Here is a 21,371-nt window from a genome sequence, read left to right on the forward strand (position 1 = left end):
CAAATTATAGTCTGTCCATTCCCCTAACAATAAACAGAAAAGATGTACTGCTTATGACCCCTCTTAAAACTTTAAAAAGTAGAACTATTTATTTTTTTATTTAAAATATTAACTGAAAAACAAAAATGAACGGGCAAAAAGCACTGTGAATGGCAGTTTTATTGAAGAACTGGCTCAGCAGCAAACGATATTCGCTTTATGAAATTCTTTAAAGTTAATCTAAATGAAAATATAAGAAGGCCACACCTTCTTGTGAAAAAAACAAAGACAAACAAACAAAAAAACACCTACATCTGGTAGGGAACCACTTTACTGAACTAAAGCTTTCGAAATGCTCAGGCAATATTAAGACAATTTAACTTTCCTAACCAAAGACATAAAGTCTTAAAACAAATAAAGTCATCGACAACTGGTTCACAACACTGTATGAAAGTCTCTATCTTATAAATGGCGCATGGAAATGAAGGCATCAACAATCGTAGAAGATTTAATGAAACTCTCTATCTTAGAGCAACAGTTAATATCAAACTAAAACACAAATTCATTCAAAGTGCTAGGAGTCAAATTAGACACGAACACAAAGGACTACTGTGGACATTTTACAAAACAGCACATTCAAACTCGAAAGGTGACTCTTGTGTTAGCAAATGAACAGGAATGGTTTCAATTTTATCATGTCGGATCTAAGAGTGCCACAGTTTAGTGTTTTCTTCATGTGAAGCCCCCTGATTTAACTCATCCAGGTCAATGTTAAACCTGATGAGTCGAATCAGATGTGTTAGGACAACGATATGTGCAATGCCGCTGTGGCACTCCAGTACTGGTTTAGATGTTTTGGATGTTGTATGTTTGTCTGATGTTTAGTGTGTCTCTTAACATGAGGTCTCTCAGGCGCCACAGGGCGTCGGCCATGGTGGTGTGCGCCCCTTTGCTCTTCAGCCAGTGAGACGGAAGTCTGCTCTCCTGTTCTTTCGTGAGGCGTACGTCTTTCCTTCGAGCTGAGGTAATGCACAGACACACGAAAAACATGTTCTGCACACACTGTAATGCTTGTGATTTAAGTTCATAAATAAAATATGCAGGACACTTTAATTTTTTTCATTTAAACAATGATGTTGCAAATGTTCTGGCTTATCCCCAAATGTCACCCTGGTTTTGATGGATAATTTCACTTCAGTACTGTAGATTTAGACCTGTCCCTGGTGGTCTACCAGCTAAGGATCCTAGGTTCGATTCCTGGGCAGGGAACCAACCCAGCCACTGGAAGTGTACTCTCAGTGCCAGTCCCAAGCCCGTATAAAATGGAAGGGTTGTGTCAGGAAGGGCATCCAGTGTAAAACCTGTGCCAAATCAAATATGCGGACCAATAAATATTATCCGGTGTGGCAACCCTAACGGGAGCAGCCGAAAGAACAACAGCAGCAACTGTTTGCAGATTTGGACCTAGGAACTGCTGCTGGAATCATAAAGATTTTCCTATGCTCATCACAGGACTCTTAATCACTCTCTGCTCATACTGAACATTTCAACACACTTTCTAGATCTGTATATTTTAATGATTTATCATCCCACTATCCGGTGTCTTATGGGTTCCATTTCGAGTTTGATTCCTCTTGTCATCTCAGGGAGTTTTTTTCCTCACCACTGTCTCCTCTGACTTGCTCATTAGGGATCTAAATCTACATCCGGATTTGAATTGAGATGGAAAACAACCCACATAACTGTTCCTGGTGTGATACATACAGTATGATTTAGGCTATATATATATATATATATATATATACATATATATATATATATATATATATATATATATATGTTGTAGGCTGATGGCAGAAAATATTGCGTGCCCTCACCTGACAACGTCTGGTCCCATTTGCTGACAGTAGACGACTCTGCATTGAGCCCCTCTATGTACCTCAGGTAGGCCTCAGAGTGGAGGAGTCGCTGTGGTTTTGGAGGAGGAGCCACGAATATCGGGGTGGAGGGCTGTTGAAGGGAGGGCTGGCCTACCTGGCCTTGTCCTGGGTAAGGGGGCGGGGCCTGTTGATTGGCACCAATCATGCCTGTCTATAGAGACACACAGGCCCTGAAATGTGTACTAGACAAAGGTGCATGGTAAAGTGGAAGATACTTCACTGTAATTCACTGCTAATGCTTAGAATCAAAATATGGAGTGAAAATCCTCATTAGCCAATACCTTGGAAAAATATATATCTCAATTTTTACACTGGACTACGTAGGCCAATCATTCATTCATAAATAGTACTACGAAGTAGGTGTTATTTATAATAAATGACTACTACTAATATTTTAATTCTTTTAAAGCAATGCTTTAAAAGAATTAATATTTTAATTCTTTTAAAGCATTCTTTTAAATTCTTTTAAAATTCTTTTAAGTAGTGCTAAAAAAGTAAAAAATGAGAACAAACTACTGCACACACTCACTCACTTCTCTCCTACTGGTTCTGTGGGGATTTGACCTTTTACATGACCCTGCATGTGGACCTATGAGTTATTTGTTGCACCATGTGAAAAGTCGTGTCTGTGCTGTGCACCGAGCTGTGAATTTTCCACAATTAAACTGAATATGAATTTACATTAATATGAAAATTAATAGCTTAATATGAAGCCCGACTCCATAAATATACAATGATTTAAAATAAGACCTTTATAAGAACAATCCATGAAGTGCAAATCAAGTGGAGTTGGAGAATAAGCTATAAAAGGATATCAACTCCACGAACATATCAACTAAATAATAAAGTCGGAAGTTCTCTCTTTGTATTTATCTCATATTGTAATTTTTTCCCCTCCCATGTATACTTGTTCCTATTTTACCATCAATCTGTTCATTGTTTTTGATCTGTTGTTCTGTTTAATTTTTTATTCTGCTTTCTGTTTTTCTTCCTTTCTTGCCTTCTCTTCTTTTCTCTCCCTCTCTTAGAAGTGGCTTTAATGGAGCATAAAATGAAACTTTATATATTGCTAACAAAGTCCTTATTATATTATCCTACATATATATATATATATATATACACCTATAGTTTCATTCAGCTCTTTATGCACGTCTTATACCTCTTTATACTTTACCTGGGCTCCATAGGGGTTTCCTGCAGATCCAGGGCCCATTCCATTCATACCTGAGAAAGCAGTCGTAACAGACACACAAACTGAATAAAAGCACTGAGTCAGTGTATTTCTGCGATTAACTTTACCTACAAAAGTGAACTCTATCAGTGCTCTTAAAGAAATTAGGTTAAAAACCTGGTGGCAGTTGCAGCACTGATTTACAAAAAGTTTGCTTAAAGTGTGCTACTGGAAAATATCTGACTATCACACTAGATTGTGATATATTGTTGCTACTAGCTACTAAAGCACTCTTCCGTAGTGTTACTCTCAACAGAAGCTATTTCTCATGGCCAGCTCAGGTTGGTTAGTTCAAGCCCCTGAGCCTATGGTACAGGTAGCCCCTCCAGTTTGAGATCGAGAGGCAGACAGGAAGCAACTGCACAGGTGGAGTGGGCATGTGGCTGTCCTTACCCGGGTACGGCATGCCAGGGAAGCCATACATGCCCGGTGGGAGATGGCGGTGTAAGACAGGCAGGAAATGCGGCGGTATGCCAGCCATGCTAACAATGCCATCAACTGGACCTGGCAGCGGCAGCATGGGTGGCCGAAGAAAGCTACCCACCATGCCTTTGGGGAGTGAAAGGAAAAAAGATGGCAACACAAAAAAAATCCATGCATCAGTAAGACATGCAGCTAACTATGGAAAAGGAAATCATGCACTGTGTCTAACAAATTAAAGCAAATTGTCTCAGGGAGGTTAAAATAAAACAGCTAAGGGTTATGTCTATTGATACAGCTCATGCGCATGCAACAGATTAACTGAAAGCTTTGGAGATTTTTAATACAGTGGAAGTATGATGCTGCATTCAGTATAATAGTCAATCCGAGGCAAATTATTAAGGATGAATTAGAGAAAATGGGGACTGGAATGACTGGAGAAAAGGAAGTGTGTTAGCAGTTAGGCTTCTCATTGCAGCTCTGTGTGGCACCAGTGTGGTGTTTCCACCAGCGCAGCTGAGAGGGGTTACCTGCCATAGGCGTCATGCTGTGGTTAAGCATCCCCATAGGGCTCGGAGGGGGCACCACCCCCATGAGCGCCCCTACTGGGGTACCTGCTCTCGGGGAGTTCTGCTGCTGAGCTGCCCTCTCGCGCTCCTGCTGCTCCGCCACTTTGGCTGCCCTCTCTGAAACACACACACAATTGACCCTGAATGTTTAATCTTCATGTTCTGTAAAATTGTAAAATGCATATATATAGCTGTTCAGTATTGTTTCATTTTTAGTAAATATAAATGGTCCATTTTGATGTGAACAGAACATACGGGGTGAAGAAACACACAGATTAATTAAGGCAGGTTAAGATCTGTAAACAAGCCTGTATAAAATCTGAAAATATCATCTAATCAATGATAATAATTATACCATTATACAACCTATTTAGTATAGTAGCATAATAGCCATAGTGTTGGAGACTAGTTTCAGCTTCTTGTACACATACACTGCTTTTTTCAGCAGAAGTATCATTCCAATGCCATCTCACCTTCATACTCAGCTTTCTTGGCCGACTCCAGATTTCTCCACTCGGTGCCCACGAGACGGCTGAGCTCGCCGAAAGAGAAGTCCGGGTGCTGGGCCTTGATCACCGCCCGCATCTCGCTGCTGAACAGGATGTAGCCGCTCATGTTGATCTTCCTCTTCGCGCCTTCCTTCTTCGACAAGCCCTTAAAGGATTTTGGTGTGGACTACAGGACAAAAAAGTTTAATGATGTATATACTTATATATTTAATTTATTCATTCACGGATTTGCATTCTGTGTAATCTTTCTTGATTTGTTTAGAACATCGTCCAGTGACCTGTATCGGTGTGTATGACAACATTTCCAGATCGCTGTGTAGCTGCGTCTGGAGCTGAGACATTCCCTGGCCGTCCAAGCCGTCCCCATCGTCATCACCCAGGTCTTCCAGCTCTTCGTCTGTCATGTCAGCAAACTTGGCCTCCAGCTCCTCGATCTTCTTGTCCAGCAGTGGAGACGGTTCCTTCTGAGGCACGATCAGCTTCCTGTTGTATAAACAGATGTGAAGTGACTGATTTTTACAATTATAGCATTAATTACACCATTAGCATTAATTGCAACATTAAGAATGGAGTTCTCAATATGATCAGGTACTGATTAATTTTCTCTTGTATTAATGCACTTGTAATAATAAGATGGCATTTCTGTAGTAACAGCTAATTTACAGGGACAGTCAGGGTTAAAGCTGCCATTTTAGGTTTTTTGGTACAGGAGTGTTGGAGGGCTTTGAGGTTTCTCAGGAACATGACAAGCTGCATTTATATGTCATACTAGCTTCAAGAAGAGATTAAAAAAGAGAGAGGCTCATGAGGGAAAGACTGTTTATAGCTGTTTTAAGTGATAATAGTAAATAATTTGTTTTGTGGACGTTTCACAAAATTAAACTATAAACAGATAAAAAGTATGTTGTTCTTTAATAATTAAAAATTGCAATCATTGGCATGTTTTATTCCTTATATAACAAAGAGAACTCACCTAAAATAATAGATTTCATCCTCCACTACTTTGGCAGAGAGGGAGAATCGCTTCAGCCCTTTAAACTTCTTCATCTGCTTCTCGCTCTCAATGTAGCGGCTCTCACACAGCAACACGTCATCTTCAGGCACTTCGGTCGGACGGCACGACAGGTAATCTTTAAATGAGGACACTGCGCACTTCCCTGAGGAACAGACAAGCCAGGTATGCGACAACGTTTTATACTAGAATGGAAGCATTATTGGGCAAACTAAAGGATCGTTTCACTGAACAGCTCTAATTTACTGAAATAATCCAAAGGTTGACTTTTATAGATCATAGACAGAGCAGCAAAGGATACCAGTAATGCAGGTCATAGGGCAGGACTCCTCCAGATTGCTTAGAAACACCTCCTTTTTATAGAACATCTTGGTGGGCTCGTGTTCAGTCTCCTCAGGATAGATGAAGATGGGCCCGAAAAAGTAGGCGGCCCCATCCCGCACCCACATTTTCTCAATCCTGTTGAATCACACACAAGCACAAAGACTTCCAGCAATTTCAAAACCCAAATTCTGCCAGTGATAGCACGAGGTATAGAAGAAGCCACAAAGAGAGCCAAGAAAGCAAAACAGCAAGAGTGTTAATGCTCTACCTGCCCACACGGTGGCGCACTAGGCCGTGAGAGCGGATGTAGACGCAGTCTCCCACTTTGAGCCACATGGCATTGTAGCAGAGCTGATCGTAATACTGACAGCCCGGCTCACCGTTACTCATCTCCACGGGAACGTCCTCCCTCTCCTGCACACAAATCAAAATTTCTATTATTCACAATGCAGTCAATTGTGTTTTATATTCCTTCTGTATTGCTCTCCATGCTTTTGTAATAAACTTCCTTGAAATCGGACACTATTTAAGTGACTGCTTATGAGCCTAGTTGTATCAAATGTAATTGTTGTACTTCAAGGTTTTATTTTGTTTGTTCATTTGTTAAAATTTTGTCTTGCCCTCTAGATACAGATTTAGATCCCTAATGAGTAATCCAGAGGCGACAGTAGCAAGAAAAAAAAAACTCCTTGAGATGGCAAATCACCTTCTGATCACGGCACAATCACTGATATTCAGTTCTGTTGTATCTCATTTCTGATTCTCACCTTATCGATAACCGAGGCTGCAATTTTGTTGTCCTCTGTCGGCTCGGCAGCTTTCTCGCTTTCTGGTTTTGGAGCAAACATAGAGGCCACTCGGACCACCGGCAAAGGCACGTCACGAGGGACAAACTTGACCGAGCTCAGAGGCATGGTCCACATCTTGATCTTTTTGAACGACTTGGTTTTGGCCGAGTAACGGGACTCACAGACAAACACGTCCTCTGGTCTAAAGCCCTCGGGGCTGAGCTTGAAGTATTCCTGAATAATAATAATAAATAGAACAGCAGGAAATATAAACAGATAGAGAAAATGTTCAAAGTGACAACCATTCTGCTATTTAGTTTTCAGCAAGGTTATACAACCCAGTCAAAGACCCTACCTTAACAAACATGACAACACATTTGCCCAGAATTTTGTTAACAGGAATTTTGTTGTAGTAGTCACTTTTAAAGACTTCCTTCTCCAGAAATTTGCGTGTGGCAAGATGGAAAGTCTCATTGGGCCTGTAAAACCAGCAGCCATATAGCCATTTCTCTCCTACAGAAAAAAAAAAGATTCCGTAAAGAGATCTCACTTCAATCCTGTTGATATCCTACTTCATATTAATAATCAGTGTCTTTAAACTAGCTTTAATCTATACCAACCTATTCACCTATTCACAGTATTTCACACCCTTTCCTATTGTTTTCCTGAAGTAATCCACGTCCAGTGAGTGTAGTACCTGTGTCGTCCTGCCAGAGGCGCTCTATACAGACGATGTGAGGCTGGAGGTTCGCCTCAGCAGGCTCTACGTAGACATAGTCCCCTACGTGATACATTCTGTCACGAAAACTGCAGTCCTGACTGTATGTGCGCTGGAGGCCTCCCTGCCAAGTCCCGGCAGATGATTCCTCACTTTTCTCCGCTTCTGGTGCGGGAAATTTGAGAGAAATAGTGACCCCTTACTGAATGATGTTAATAAAATTAACATAGACTATACATCCTTAATCATTAACAGCATTTCATTATGTGGATGAAACATCCACAAATAGTGAAAAGGACAAATCGGTACTAAGCCACAAGAAAGCTGCAGACACTTTTTAAAATATATTTAACTACACAAATTATAGTTCCTTGTAAGGCAAAGGATTGTCATACCTTTTTTCTCCTCCTCCCTTTTGAGCTTGTCTTCCTCAAACTCTTTGGGCAGCTTCTCTTTCTTCTCCTTCTCCACATCACTGTGCAGGTGTTTGGAGGTGTAGCTGAGTGCCGGGGTGAGCAGGATCTCTCCGTTCTTACACAGTTCATCTCTGATCCGGATGAAGAAGTGCTGCAGCTCTACCGCATCCTCAAAGATCTCAGAGTCCGTCCTGTGACAGAATGCATTTCTTTATCAGCACTCCGAACAAACCTACAGGTATAAATAAAGGCTCTAGTGATTACAGAACTTTACCTATGCATTCTCCTGGCCTTCTCTAGCACTTCAAACATGTGATCCTGGAAGACGTCCAACCTCTTATAGCGCCCTTTCTCCACATTAGCCCGTATGATCTCGAAGTTCAACCGAGGCTTGTCAGGATTGGCCGGGTCCTCGGCCGAGACCTCGGCCAGCGAGTCACTATAGCAACGACCTTCATCATCCTGGTGACCCAGAACTGAAACGAAGAGGCTGCGAATCAAGTCCTGGATGAGGCGAGGTACGTCTGGAACGTTGGAGTCGTCGCCTCCTTCCAAGTCCCTCCTGGTCTCCAGAAGGACCTTGTGAAGCACCAGAGCATCTTTGTAGATGAGTGACTCAGGCTCGTTATAGGTACACGCATTGTTAAACATCAGCACAAGGTCTTCCACTAGAGCGTCCACGTCCTGGTACTTGTTGGCCAGCATGTGGCTTTTGACCCGCTCCATGTCTATAGGCCTCTTGATGGCCAGGTAGTAGTCCGGCAGTTCAGCTCGGGACGGCAGGCGCAGGAAGATGGTGCTGAGGCGACGGCCTCGCTTGTCTGTGTAGTTTTTCACCGCCTCATAGAGCTCATTAAGCTTTTGCTGCAGAGGCGTCAGGTATTTGGACTTCTTTGGGGAGATGCCACTTTTTCCTAGAATTACATAAAGGATGACTATTCAAGCCTTCAAATCTTTACTATCATGGCTATTTGTGTATTATTTCTTGAAGACTAGATAGTATAATCTCGACTATAATAATATCAACTAAATTTCACAAATTATTAAGAGTGGTATGAGATTAAGTAGATATCAGCTATTGTTGAAGTCTATTTCTGGGCAAGAAAAATTCAAACAGAGAACTGAAATGAAGAAATTAGCCAGTTCCATTGCATAGATTGCAAATCACAACAATTCTAAGGAATTGTTGCAAATTATTATAGGTCTAGAAACACTTTTAAAAATAACAAACTGCAAATAACAAACTCTTTGTTATATTTCTGGTGTCATACTCAGCTCCTCCGATAAAGTCAAACCCTTCCTCTCTTTTTTCTTCTGTTTATCTGTGGTGGTTTGTAGTTGATCTACTTCTATTACAAAACTGTAGACTTGTAACAATACATAGAGAAACAAAAAAGGTACTATAAAGAGCCTGGCTTCTCTTTTTTGCACATCAGTGTAACATACTTATTTTGAGTTTTGGTGAGATGATGTCATCGTCTTCTGGCGCAGGGCCGAGTTCTCGCTTTTTCTCCCTCATAATCTTTTCCAGAGTGTTAGCGTCATTGTACACCTAGAGATAAACCAACCAAGAATATTAATATTAATAACACTGCATTACTATTTAGCCGTCTTTTTTGTGCTTTAAATCATTTATTAGTGACCACAACATTTCGCTTCTACACTACATTATACATACACACAGATTAAAGACCAGACACTACTCTGTTTTATGCTCTTAAAATAATTTAAGTTTACTGCTTTAAAGTGTATAGTTACTAACATTTTATTCAGTGTGCATAATCACAGCACTGTTGAATTCTCAGTTCTGATTGGTCAGAAAGTATTGACTCGTTTTCTATAACAGCAGCTCTGACAGTAGGATATTTTAAAACATAAAGTATAATCTTTGATATGGTGACGTTTTTTGGAAAGGAGGCGTTCATTTAACATTTAGTGAAGGAGTCTCCAGTGTCAGAGCTTTGTAAATATCACTAAGCTTTATGACTTGCAAAAGTCTTCAGGAGAGAGGACTTTGTGCTTTCTGGTTTCTGTGCTTTCTGACAAGCTGTGTTTTTTTCTCTTGAGAAAAAAAAGAGGCTAGTGAGTAAGTGATGTAATTATAAATGGATAATAACTACAATGTTTTGTTCTTTAATAAATAAAAATAGTAATCATTGGCAAATTGCTGTGGTATTAAATGAAAAAAACACTTATAGAAAACGAATCAACTGCAGAGTGGTAACAGTAACGCTGCTTCTTGTAAGGCCGCATCACACAAACTTGTCAATGATTATTTTTCTAAAACAGCACGCCCTGTCGTGTTTTATACCTTAATTTTCACAATCCTATTCCTAGCATAGCTGATTACATTGAGACTAGTGTCTAGTCTTTATGGCCACCACTGCCTTGTCATTGCAATTCATTTATAGTCCACCTGTGAGCCCTCTTCATTGTAGTGTCTCGCATTGCGGAACATCAGCTTCATGTCCTCCACCATGGCATCCTCGTTGGCGTATCTGTCTGCGCGGATCTTGTGGTCTATAGTGCGCAGGTCCATGGGCTCGAGTATGATCTTATAGTAGTCTGGATAGTCTTTCTTAGAAGGTTTAACCATGAATAAGTCACAGAGTCTACGACCGGTGCCCAGCTCTCGAGCCTCTGTCACGGCCTGGTAAAGAGACTTCAACCGGTTCTTCTTCGTGTTCTTTTTATAACTGCATGACATTTAATGTAGGATAAGAATGTGAAGGAAAAAAAAAACAGAATTCCAGTAGTTTGAACCTCAAACTTTTACAAAGAAAGCTTGAACTGCGTTATGGAAATGTATTGTTTAACCAGATTTTTTTAACTAGTATGCAAGGACTAATAAAGACACTAAAAGGGTTTAGTGAGATTTGTATATATTCTGAAGGATCGTACCTCTTACGTTTGGTGGTGCTGCCATCTGACAGAGTGGAGGACAGCATACTGTCACCGTCCTCATCTTCTCTCCTTCCTAGCTCTTTCCTTTTCAGCTAAAAACACACAAACATGTATCTAAATTTAAATTAATAGTGAAAACTAACTCTGAGTCAGTCAGGTTGATGCTGAGCCAAGACTGATAGCAAACAGTCCACACCCAAAAGAAATGGAAAAATTTTAGGGAGAGAACCTGAAGAATGTGCTGCAGCTTCAGAGCCCGTTTGTAGATGTGGGAGTTGGAGACATTGTATCGCTTTGCGTTTTCAAACATCACATTTAGATCAGCGTCTATCTGCTCCACACTCTCGTATTCGTTATTCTTCATCTTATCACTGAAAAAGAGGAAGAACAGTTGTAATGCCAAAGTCTAAATTAATTATTGGTTAGCAAGTATATATATAAAAAAAAAATCAAAAACTGAAAAATGCTGCTTGCATAACCCCACAGTGGGTCCAACAGTAACTCTGAATGACTTACAGAGTACAGTGGATGAGACTGGTGTGAAGCTCCACCAGTCAATGACTTGGCTGTATGGGGAGGGTGGCTAAAACGAAACCATTGCTCAAGAAGAGCCATATGAAAGCACCAGTGTGACCAAGTTAAGATGTGTTTTTTTGGTGTGATAAGACCAAGATAGAGATACTGTATTTGGGCAGGTTTCAGAGCACTATTGTGTGTTGCAAACCTAATGTAATCCTAACTTCAATTAACACTTTCCCTACAGTAAAATGTGGTGGTGGTAGCATCATGCTCTGGGTACGCTTTTGATCCTCAGAACCTGAGCTTCTTGTCAAAATTGAAAGGAGAATGGATGAAGCAAAATGGGGGCTATTATAAGAAAACCTGTTTCAGTACACTAACCATAAAGTCTGGGAGAAACTTCACCCTTCAGAAGGACAATGATGGCAAACACAAGGCCAAAGCAAAGCAGGAGTGCTTTCAAAAGGTGAATGTTCTACAGCTGCCAAGTCAAAGTCCAGATCTGAATCTCATTGAGAATCTATGGCACTGTTTAAAAATTCATGTTGAATATGACTGGACTAGCAACTGTCAGAAAGCTTTTGACAATGTGAAAGCTTTATTGTGTAGTGCTCCTATTCTTGCTGCTCCTGACTTTATGAGTCGTTTTTTTTTTTGGTCAAACCAGAGGTTGATGCATGTGACACTGGGGCTGGTGCTGTGTTGATCAAAGAAGACTCCCAGGTGTGTTTTTACTCCAAAAAGTTCAATAACTCTCAGATGCATTATAGCACTATTGAGAAAGAAACTTTGGCATTACTTTTAGCACTGCTACATTTTGAAGTCTTTCTCAATTCCCATTCCTGTCCTACTGTGGTTTACACTGATCACAATCCTCTTGTTTTTCTTTCTCAGATGGGTAATAAAAATCAGCGTTTAATGCGGTCAGCATTGCTGGTTCAGTTTTTCCACATGTTCCGTGGTTTCCTGAATTTTTTTGGTGGGGGGATGTTATGGGTTTTCCTCATCCCTTCTTTATCCCACTCATTTGAAGTTCATGTGGATAATAATACTAAGCTAGCCTTTTTTTTCATCTCAAAACTAATGCTAAGATAAGAAATATGACACTACATGATGCAGCAAAAGTAGTTCATTATTTTGTTAATTCTAGGTTAAACTATTGTAATGTATTGCTGTATGGATGTTCCAGGAGATGCATAAACAAGCTCCAGTTTCCAGACTGCAAGCAGCCAGAGTCCTTACTAGAACCAGAAAATTTGATTATATTACCCTTATCTTATTTACACTGCACTGGCTCCTAGTAAAATTTCTCATTGATTAAAAAATACTGCTAATAACATACAAAGCACTGACTGGTCTTGCATCTCAGTATCTGAGCAAACAATATCTGAGTTCCTTCTTGTTGTTCCTTGGGTTTTTTCTTTTTTTTTTTTTTTAAGTTAGCGTTCAGGATGCAGACCCAGTCTCAATCTTTAGGTGTAAAACCTATTTGCTTCATGTCTTTTGGTAATGGATTTTCTTTTAGATAAATACTCAGATCTGGAGGTTTGCTTAAAGGTTTACATTCAAGTCTTATTCATTACCCAGTAAATGACTTGAGTACTAGAGATTTATAGTTAAAAACTCTAATGAAATTAAAAATGACTCATACTGAAGATCCTTTCAACATACTTGGCACTGATTTCATATATTTGATGATGGGTGAGGAATAATTGCACTAGCCCACTAGCCAGCATCTCCCAGAAGAGGGTGAGTTCCTCTCAAGATTTCTTCCTCGTGTTATCCCAGGGAGTTTTTCCCTGGTTTGCTCATCTAAATCTAAATCTGGATTTCTATAAAGCTGAGAGCTTAGGGTACTTGAAAGTTGGCCAGAAAAGCCAGAGAAATTACCAAGATGTACCCAGGAAAATATTACCAGAGTTTACCAGCTGGAAACTGAGCACCAGCATGTAGCAAGGTTGACTTAACAATAAGCACTGAACAAGTAGAGAGATCTCCTTAAACAGACAAAGGCACAGGTTGAGCTGATTGCAATTGATTATAATTAAGACGGTTCCCTCTGGCTCCCTCTGATGGCAGAAGCTGGTCTAGCAATGCTTCTGGTTGCTTTCTGCTTACAACAGCATTACTATAAAGAGGTAATAGGAACAATCAACAGCTATGCATGATAATACATCCCTGAATAACAGGCGTCAACTATAATAAGTAATATATATGAGTTCCTATTCAAGCTAATGCAAATTAATGTGGGTAGTGTAATTATGATTCCTACTTTATGCTGTGTTATTTATATTCTCCATCTTCAGCCCTACCATACCGAATCTGCTGGAGGGAGATGGGCTGGCTAATCTGCTGGTAGTAGTCCGGGTAGTCCTTCCTGGACGGCAGCTGAAGAAAAGGTTCAGCAATGAGCTGCCCTTGACTGTTCCTGCCTCCTCGTATAGCCTCGTACATCTGGAAGATGGGATTGGACATGTCCATGTTGGAGTGGATGCTCTCAGCCTCTGATTCTCCCTCGTCATAATGCACCGAGCCTGGGATGAGAGGTACAGGAAAAGTATTCATCACACAGAGAGTGAACTCAGCGGTGGCTGATGTGAGCTTATAATCGGAAAGGTTTCAAAAGCTTAAGAAACTCTTTTACAACCGCAATTACAACCTTGTGGATGTGACATTTGAATTCATACTGACTTGCCTTGTCTCACTGCATGCAGAAATTTACAGTAATTAAGAGAGGACAATTTGGTCATCTGACCTTTTAGACAGAATGCAAATAAATATTTTGAAAAAGTTCATAATGTACATATAGATATTTATACCACAGTGCTGTAGAATTCTCCATTCTGATTGGTCAGAAGGTGTTGATTAATTTTCTAAAACAGAAGCTTTGACAGTAGTTCCGGCTGCATGGCAAATCATAGGTTTATATTAATGCACTCATTCTAATGCTAAAAATAATGCTGTGGTCCACATAATCACAGATGTGTATTAACGTGTTGTAATTTAAAATAGAAATGTCTAATTGTTGATAAGCTAATGTTTTCTGTCAGGAGAAAGTAATTTTTGTCTCATCTGTCCATAGGATGTTTTCCAGAACTGTACAGGCTTTTTAAAAATTTTTGGCAAACTCTAATCTGCTCTTCGGAGGCTTATCAATGGATTTTATCTCATGGTAAACCCTCTGTATTTACTCTGGTGAAGTCTTCTCTTGATTGTTGACTTTAACACAGATACCCCTACTTCCTGGAGTGTGTTCTGGAGGGCCAGCTGTTGTGAAGGGTTTCTTCAAGAGGGAAAGAATTCTTCTGTCATCCACCACAGTCTGGGCCTTTTGGTGTTCCTGAGCTCACCGGTGCATTCTTTCTTTTTGAGAATGTACCAAACAGTTGATTTGGTCACACATAAGGTTTTGGCTTTCTCTCTGATGGGTCTGTTTTGATTTTACAGCCTCATGATGGCTTGGTTCACTGGCAGTGACAGCTCTTCGGACTTCATACTGAGAGTAAACAGCAACAGATTCCAAATACAAATTCCGCACTTGCAATCATCTCTAGACCTTTTGTATGTTTACTTGTAAGTGAAATAATGACGGAATAACACACATCTGGCCATGGAACAACTGGGCAGCCAATTGTCCAGTTACTCATGGTGGTGGCACACATAAAAAGTGCTGTAATTCCTACATCATCTGCCCAATTTGGATGTAAATACCCTCAAATGAAAACTGAAAGTCTGCACTTTAAGCTCGTATTGTTTAATTTCTAATTCTCTTTCCAATTGTTAATTTCCAATATACTGTGCTAGACAGCTAAATGTGAAATGTGAAAGGGTCCTTTACAAGCTGTAGAAATCATACAGCTGTATGTGTAATGTATGAAACTGAATTATAAGTAAATATGTGTTTCAATCCAAAGACATCCTTTGTAGGAAGATGCCCTGCTGTAATTATAAACCAATAATAACCAGTAATCAGGAGGCTGGTACCTGTGAGGATGCCGTCTTCATCACTCTCTGAGCCGTACTGTAAAGCCATCGTAATTGAGGAGAGTCTGTCTCCATGCACAGATTTTCTGTTCCTAATTAAGCCAAAACAAAGTTTTACTGCATTAGTCAATCTCTGTCTGCTTCTTACTTTACAGGGAGAATAGAAACACATGGAGGGACTAACCTGATACGGATGCTGCTTTTTATAGGCTCCATGTGCTCGAGCTCCATCTTCCTCTGGGAAAAGATCTTTTTGATCGTGTTTGCATCCTGTAGGTTCATTATGACAGATTATTCTGCTTCGCCCAAAGAACAATTTAGCAATCAAAGTATCTGATTCATTATTATACATTATATCACAGCACTGTTGATTAATTTTCTATAACAGAAATTAGAAAAACTTTTGCAAGTTTTAAATCGTAGGTTTGTGTTAATGTACTCATTCTGATATGGTATTATTTCTATATTAACAATTAATTTATAGGGTCTTGTATGGCAAACAGTCACAAACTAAGCCTATAAATAAATGGATTAAAAATAGATGTTATTTAACAAAGAAAAACAAATAATCATTGATGTGGTGACGTCTTCTCTAAGGAGACATTTATTTAACATTTATGGAAGGAGTCTCCAGTGCCTGCGCTTTGTAACAGTAAGTTTTCCATAAAGGGAAAATCTTCAGGACAGAGGTCTTTGCGTTTTCTGGTTTCACGTTAACATAACAAGCTGCATTTTTTGTCATATTAATTACAACAGATAAAAAGAGAGGCTGGTGAAGGAACAACTGTTTATAGCTGCTGTAACATAAGAGATAACAGGAACTAACTTGTTTTACAGACATTAATATCATTATTAAATGTAATTATAAATGGATAGAAAGTACAATGCCATTCTTTTAATGAATATAAAACTATAACTGATAAATTATGTGGTAAAGTGCTGTGGTATAAGAGGAATAAAACGGTGTTGAATAAAAAAAAAAAAAACGTTTTATTCCTCTTATACCACAGCACTTTATTGCACAGCACTTTATTGTTTTATTGCTTGTTTATAATGTATTCATACATATACATTACCTTGAACACTTGTGAACCAGGCTCATTGTATGTTTTAGCATTTTTGACTAGCAGGTCAATGTCTTTGGACATATGATTCACGCTTTTGTAGTAACTGATCTAGAAGAGAAATACATATCATATCAGTGGAAATTACATGTTGTTAAATATGTTACAGGAAATTTATATTACAGATACCTGTATCCTTTGTGCAATGGCCTTGAGATCTATTGGCTCTTTGATAATAGCGTAATAATCCGGATATTGCTGCAAATGAATCAAGCAAAACAGTGAAAATATATTATGTTATGTTATGTTATGTTATGTTATGTTATATTATATTATATCATATTATATTATATCATATTATATTATATTATATTATATTATATTCCTACTATTTTAGAAGGAAGTCTCTGGAAGAGTTCGCTGACGAGTCGTCCGTGTTCGCTGTGTCTCAACACCGTGTCGAGCAGCTGCTCCAAAACCTCCTTAAGACTAGCTGCAGCCTGAGGAAGAACCGAACACAATTCATTACTCGAGCTCAAACAGCTCTGTTTTATTCACATAATCACAAACACAGTTTGAAAATATTCTCTGTCCAGTCTCGCCTCGTCCTCCATGGCGCCTCCTGGAGTTTCTCGCGCATCATCACCGTCATCATCATCTTCGTCATAGTCTCCTCGCTGCACAAACTCGTTCTTGGTGCGAATGTAAAGGTCCCATAACTTACACGCAGCTCGGTATTCTGGGGTTTCAGGCTGGACAGAAAGGAGAGGGTTGGCTTTTTTATTTAGTCATAGCACATCGTTTTATGTCCCATATTCAAAATAAGAAGAAAATATATCTAGCACTCACTCTGCCAACCTGGGGTGCACAATAATGATTAAATAATAGATGCAGTTATTTAAAAATAATATCAAATTAATATAATATAAAATAATCAAATAATAATAAATAATATTAACAATTATTTCAAATAATAATCACAATTATTTTGCTTAAAACTGAAATAATTAAACCAATGTAAAGGCAAAACAATCTTATTACAGTTTGTTTATTCAAATATGAATAAATTTGAAATTTCGTGTTTTCTGGGAAAAAAATGATTACTTAAGATTTTGTACCATTGTGGTTTATGGTGCAAGTGTTAATCATTTCATATATTTTTCATGAAAGGTGCCAATAATTTGGGATTTGGCCATATGTGTATACATGATATCTTACAGTAGCCAGGTTTTACTTTAGGTGAGCTTACCCATAGTGTTATGTTTAAATTACGTTTATTTTATATATATTGATTATGATTAAAACATAATTAATTGTACTCTATTTAAATAACTATTTAAACTGTAATAATCAAAAATTAAAAAAGACAAGAACCACAATATTAAGCCTTTTTTATGTGATATAAATTTTTTTAGTGTAGCTAACAGACCCTCTATAGAACGACAGCTTACTTTGTAGTAGGTCTTAGTGTTGTTAAAGAGGAGCTGGAAATCGAGTGTGAGCTGCTCCACATCGTCGTACTCCTCCATTTTCAGCTTCTGCTGGATCTTCATCATGTCGATAGGCTGCGACACTACATCGTAGTAATCAGGCTGGTTCCTGAGGGGAAGAAATTGCTGAGGATTACTGTTCACTCTTTCCAGTACAGTGTAAAGTATCCTGAGGGTACAGTTTCAGTCTGTGTCTGACACAGTTTAATGTTTCAGCTCGACCAGACTGACTTGATCTAAAATTTTTTTTGTTCGTTTGTTTTTGTGCCTCTCACCTCCTCTTTGGCGCTCTGATGAAGAGTTCACACAGCATCCTGCCCTGGTCATCCTTATAGTCTCTGATCGTGTTGTAAAGTTCATGACACACTGCAATCTATGGGGTGAAAGACAGGCAGCATGTGTAAGACAAAGGAAACGAGTATCTATCTGCCAAAATAAAACCAGTCAGAGCAAAAGGACAGAGTTATATTGGGAAAAAATGTACAGATTGTAGAAAGACTGCCACATTTACCCTTAAAACTCCCTGAACAGCTCCTGAACACACAAGGCTTAAAAGCCCTTCCTTCCTGCACTCATGTACTACTCGTACCTGCTTTTCCATTTCATCTATATACTCTATAAGCTGTTACACTCTCAAATGCAGATACCTCTGATGGTTCACAATCACGTATAATAATAAATACCACAACATTGTTGAATTCTTGATTCTGATTGGTTAGGTGTTGCTTAATTTTCTGACAGTAGTTCAAATGTCCAGTTTAAATAAAAGCACTCAATCTAACTTGTTATTATTTTTATACTAACAACTAACACTGAGACTTGGATGGCTTTCATGGAAGGAGTCTCCAGTGTCAGCATTTTGTAACAATATGATTTCCGCCACGGAAAAGTCTTCAGGACAGAGGAGTTTGCGACCTCCGGTTTCTCGGTAACATAAGCTGTGATTTTTTGTGTCTTAATAACTTTGAGAGAACGTCATAATGGGAACTAACTAATGGAATGTAACTATAAACGGATAAGAAGTACAACATGTTAACTTTCACGATCAGGTTTTTACACAGGCTTGTGGATATCTTTACCAAATCCTTTTGATGAAAAATAAAACTGTAGTCTGCATCACTTTCAATCTGAGATGAAGATCAAGTAGATCAAATTTAAAAAAAAGTTTTTTCTTTTTAAAATTTTTCGTTCGAATCATTAAATGGTGCAATGTAAATAGGTGGAGACTCAGTAAGGTGTTCATAAAATAAAGGAAAAATGGTGGAATTTTCCATTTCCTCTTTGCATAAGGAAAACCAGCCCAAGACTGAGCTTCTCACAGGATCAACCGTAGGAATGTTTGCTGTTCTTCTTCTCTTGCGGCTTGACGAGGAGGTCGGCGCCGGCTGGCTGTCTTCAAAGTCTCCACCGCTCACGCTGCTGGACGGGGAGGTGGCCCTCCTCCGCTTAGAGCCCATGGTGAAGGTGAAGGTTCAGGTTCCTAGAAGAAAAGCAAATGAAACTTTCAGACACTAAAATTAGAAGCTTGCAAAGAATCAGCTCAAGTACTCTTTCGTTTTCCTTCCACTTATCCTGGTGTGGCTCGAGGTGGCAAGATGCTGAAAAGATTCCAGATTCCAGCTTCTCCTGGGGGGATCCCCAGATGTTCGCAAGTCAACTGCGAGATATAATATCTCCAGTGGGGCGTGCCTGATACAGCTCTAGCAGGAGTCGACCAGGGGGTATCTTTGTAAGGTGCCCCATCCACCTCAACTCTCTCCTCTCGATTTGGAAGAGCAATGGCTCTACTTCCGAGCCTCTCAATAATTGTCGAACTCCTTTGGGGAGGACACTCATTTCTGTTCCCCCAACCTTATTCTTTTGGTCTGTACCCACAATCAAATCAGTATAGATAATCTGATCTAGGTATCATATTGGTACTCTGAGCTTTGCATGAATCCTGGTGTGACTATTGCACTAAGCTTTTAAGTGCAGCTCAGTGTCTTTTCACGTGAATAGAAATATTGTGTTGTGTTTAATATTATTTGTTCCATTTTATTTGAATGGTTCTCTGTATCATTTCCTGGACACACAACTGGAGGAGGTTTTTTTTTTTTTTTTTTTTAAACATAGTCTTTTAGATTTTATATGTGATGCATGCCATAACCGCTCATATGCAAGCATGCACACATGCATGCATGCGTGCATTCATATTTACTTTGCAAAGATAAATGCATGCACAGAAAATCTTCATAAACCTTTTAATAAGTCCGGGTTTTGCAGAGAGCTGAGAGAATTAGGACTGCAGCACCGTTATGTGTGGCTGAGGTGAAGTGTTTGGGTGACAGGTCCTCAACAGCGTCGCTACGGTACACAAACACAAAGGCAACGTCCAAAACAGCACACTAACGTCCTACATAGCATGTCAAAGCACGCGCCGTTTTTTCTGTACTATTTATTACTCGCACACTCTCCAGTAGGCTAGTATGCATCTTCAGACGTAGCCCGAGCTAGCAGCTAGCCGATGATTGTTCTTCACCGGCGCTTTTCTATTCAACACCGGCGATGCTAACTAACCGTGAACAGCTGAAGTGGCGGGGAAAAAACCTACTCCGCGCTACACGAGCCTTACCTGGAGTTTCTTTTCAGCCTTCTTTGCGAATGTGAGCAAAACATTCGCAAAAGCCTGATTGATTTATTACGGGGAAAAAAAATTAACCATTTGGAGTGCGTTATTTTTTCGCACCCGTATACCGAGACGTCCCGCCTCCTGCGCGCGGATTGGCTAAATCAGTTCGGACTGACAAGCCGGCATGTGATTGGGCAGTTAGGAAGTCGTTCACCCTTTATCACCATAGCAACCATAGGAAGTAAACAATGGTTATAAATAAAGTGGGAACGCATGTTATATTGACTTTTTTCTGTATTTATTTTTAAAAATTGTAATTATTTATTAAATGGCTTTATTAAATAGATTATAAGGAACAACAAGTGATGAATGTGTAGTTCCTAATATGACAAAATGCCAACTTATTATTATTATTATTATTATTATTATTATTATTGTTGTTGTTGTTGTTGTCGTTAATAAAAGAAGAAGAATAAGAAGAAGAAGATGATGATGATGATGATGATGAAAATGGAATTTACAAACAATATGGCATATTAGTACCATCACAACAAACAGCAAGACGTTATACACACAAAATTACAAAACACTGAGGGAATCAAACATTATTTAAAATTATTAAATTAAAACAAATTTTACAAAATCTAATTGTTCTCTACGGGTCTTCAAAATGACAAAAATAAAAAAAAATTAAAAAATAAAAAAGAGAGTGAAAGAGATGCAAGCTTTTGAAAAAATATTTCTAGAAATGCAAAGTAAATAAATAATTGTTTTTTTTTTATATTTAAGTTTCAATAAATAATAAACCAGGGACTGTATAATAAGCTAAAGTAATGTTCAGTGCTGCTTGTAGACCAATCCTGGTCCTATAGAGGCGGGGTTCGGCGCAATACAGG

The 21,371-nt window shown here is 39.1% G+C and overlaps 1 protein-coding gene across 5 annotated transcripts; it reads right to left on the reverse strand.

Annotated features, from left to right (window-relative positions):
- Positions 1-144: 144 nt before the first annotated feature.
- Positions 145-20,625, reverse strand: pbrm1 (polybromo 1). 5 transcript variants are annotated; one of them, XM_053227086.1, is made up of 31 exons: positions 20,479-20,599; positions 20,105-20,210; positions 19,187-19,347; positions 18,143-18,240; positions 17,829-17,976; positions 16,980-17,129; positions 16,767-16,877; positions 16,567-16,635; positions 16,390-16,488; positions 15,498-15,583; positions 15,314-15,405; positions 13,647-13,863; positions 11,040-11,181; positions 10,808-10,902; positions 10,323-10,602; positions 9,353-9,458; positions 8,181-8,820; positions 7,886-8,097; positions 7,470-7,655; positions 7,128-7,285; positions 6,752-7,006; positions 6,253-6,398; positions 5,962-6,119; positions 5,622-5,805; positions 4,927-5,131; positions 4,613-4,814; positions 4,101-4,256; positions 3,544-3,699; positions 3,094-3,143; positions 1,857-2,070; positions 145-998 (listed from the first exon to the last, which is right to left on the reverse strand). In XM_053227086.1, exons 3-31 carry the CDS (start codon positions 19,322-19,324, stop codon positions 826-828), a joined length of 4,926 nt encoding a protein of 1,641 aa, XP_053083061.1. In that variant the 5' UTR covers positions 19,325-19,347; positions 20,105-20,210; positions 20,479-20,599; the 3' UTR covers positions 145-825. The 5 variants fall into 5 exon arrangements, with proteins under 5 accessions (XP_053083061.1, XP_026791244.3, XP_053083060.1 ...); XM_026935443.3 differs by lacking the exon at positions 20,105-20,210 and having other exon boundaries at positions 20,479-20,625; XM_053227085.1 differs by lacking the exon at positions 20,479-20,599 and having other exon boundaries at positions 20,105-20,470.
- Positions 20,626-21,371: the final 746 nt, after the last annotated feature.

Source organism: Pangasianodon hypophthalmus, chromosome 20, assembly GCF_027358585.1.
Source record: "Pangasianodon hypophthalmus isolate fPanHyp1 chromosome 20, fPanHyp1.pri, whole genome shotgun sequence".
Lineage (NCBI taxonomy): Eukaryota > Metazoa > Chordata > Actinopteri > Siluriformes > Pangasiidae > Pangasianodon > Pangasianodon hypophthalmus.

Bases quoted from the DNA above. Each gene is read 5' to 3' on its own strand.
- pbrm1 (XM_026935443.3), bottom strand. From the start codon at position 19,324: ATGGGCTCTAAGCGGAGGAGGGCCACCTCCCCGTCCAGCAGCGTGAGC. The intron at 16,878-16,979 runs GCGAGACTGGAC...GTTCTTCCTCAG, and splicing joins GAGGCGCCATGGAGGACGAG to GCTGCAGCTAGTCTTAAGGA. The intron at 11,182-13,646 runs GTATGGTAGGGC...CCTCTTTTTCAG, and splicing joins ATCTCCCTCCAGCAGATTCG to TGATAAGATGAAGAATAACG.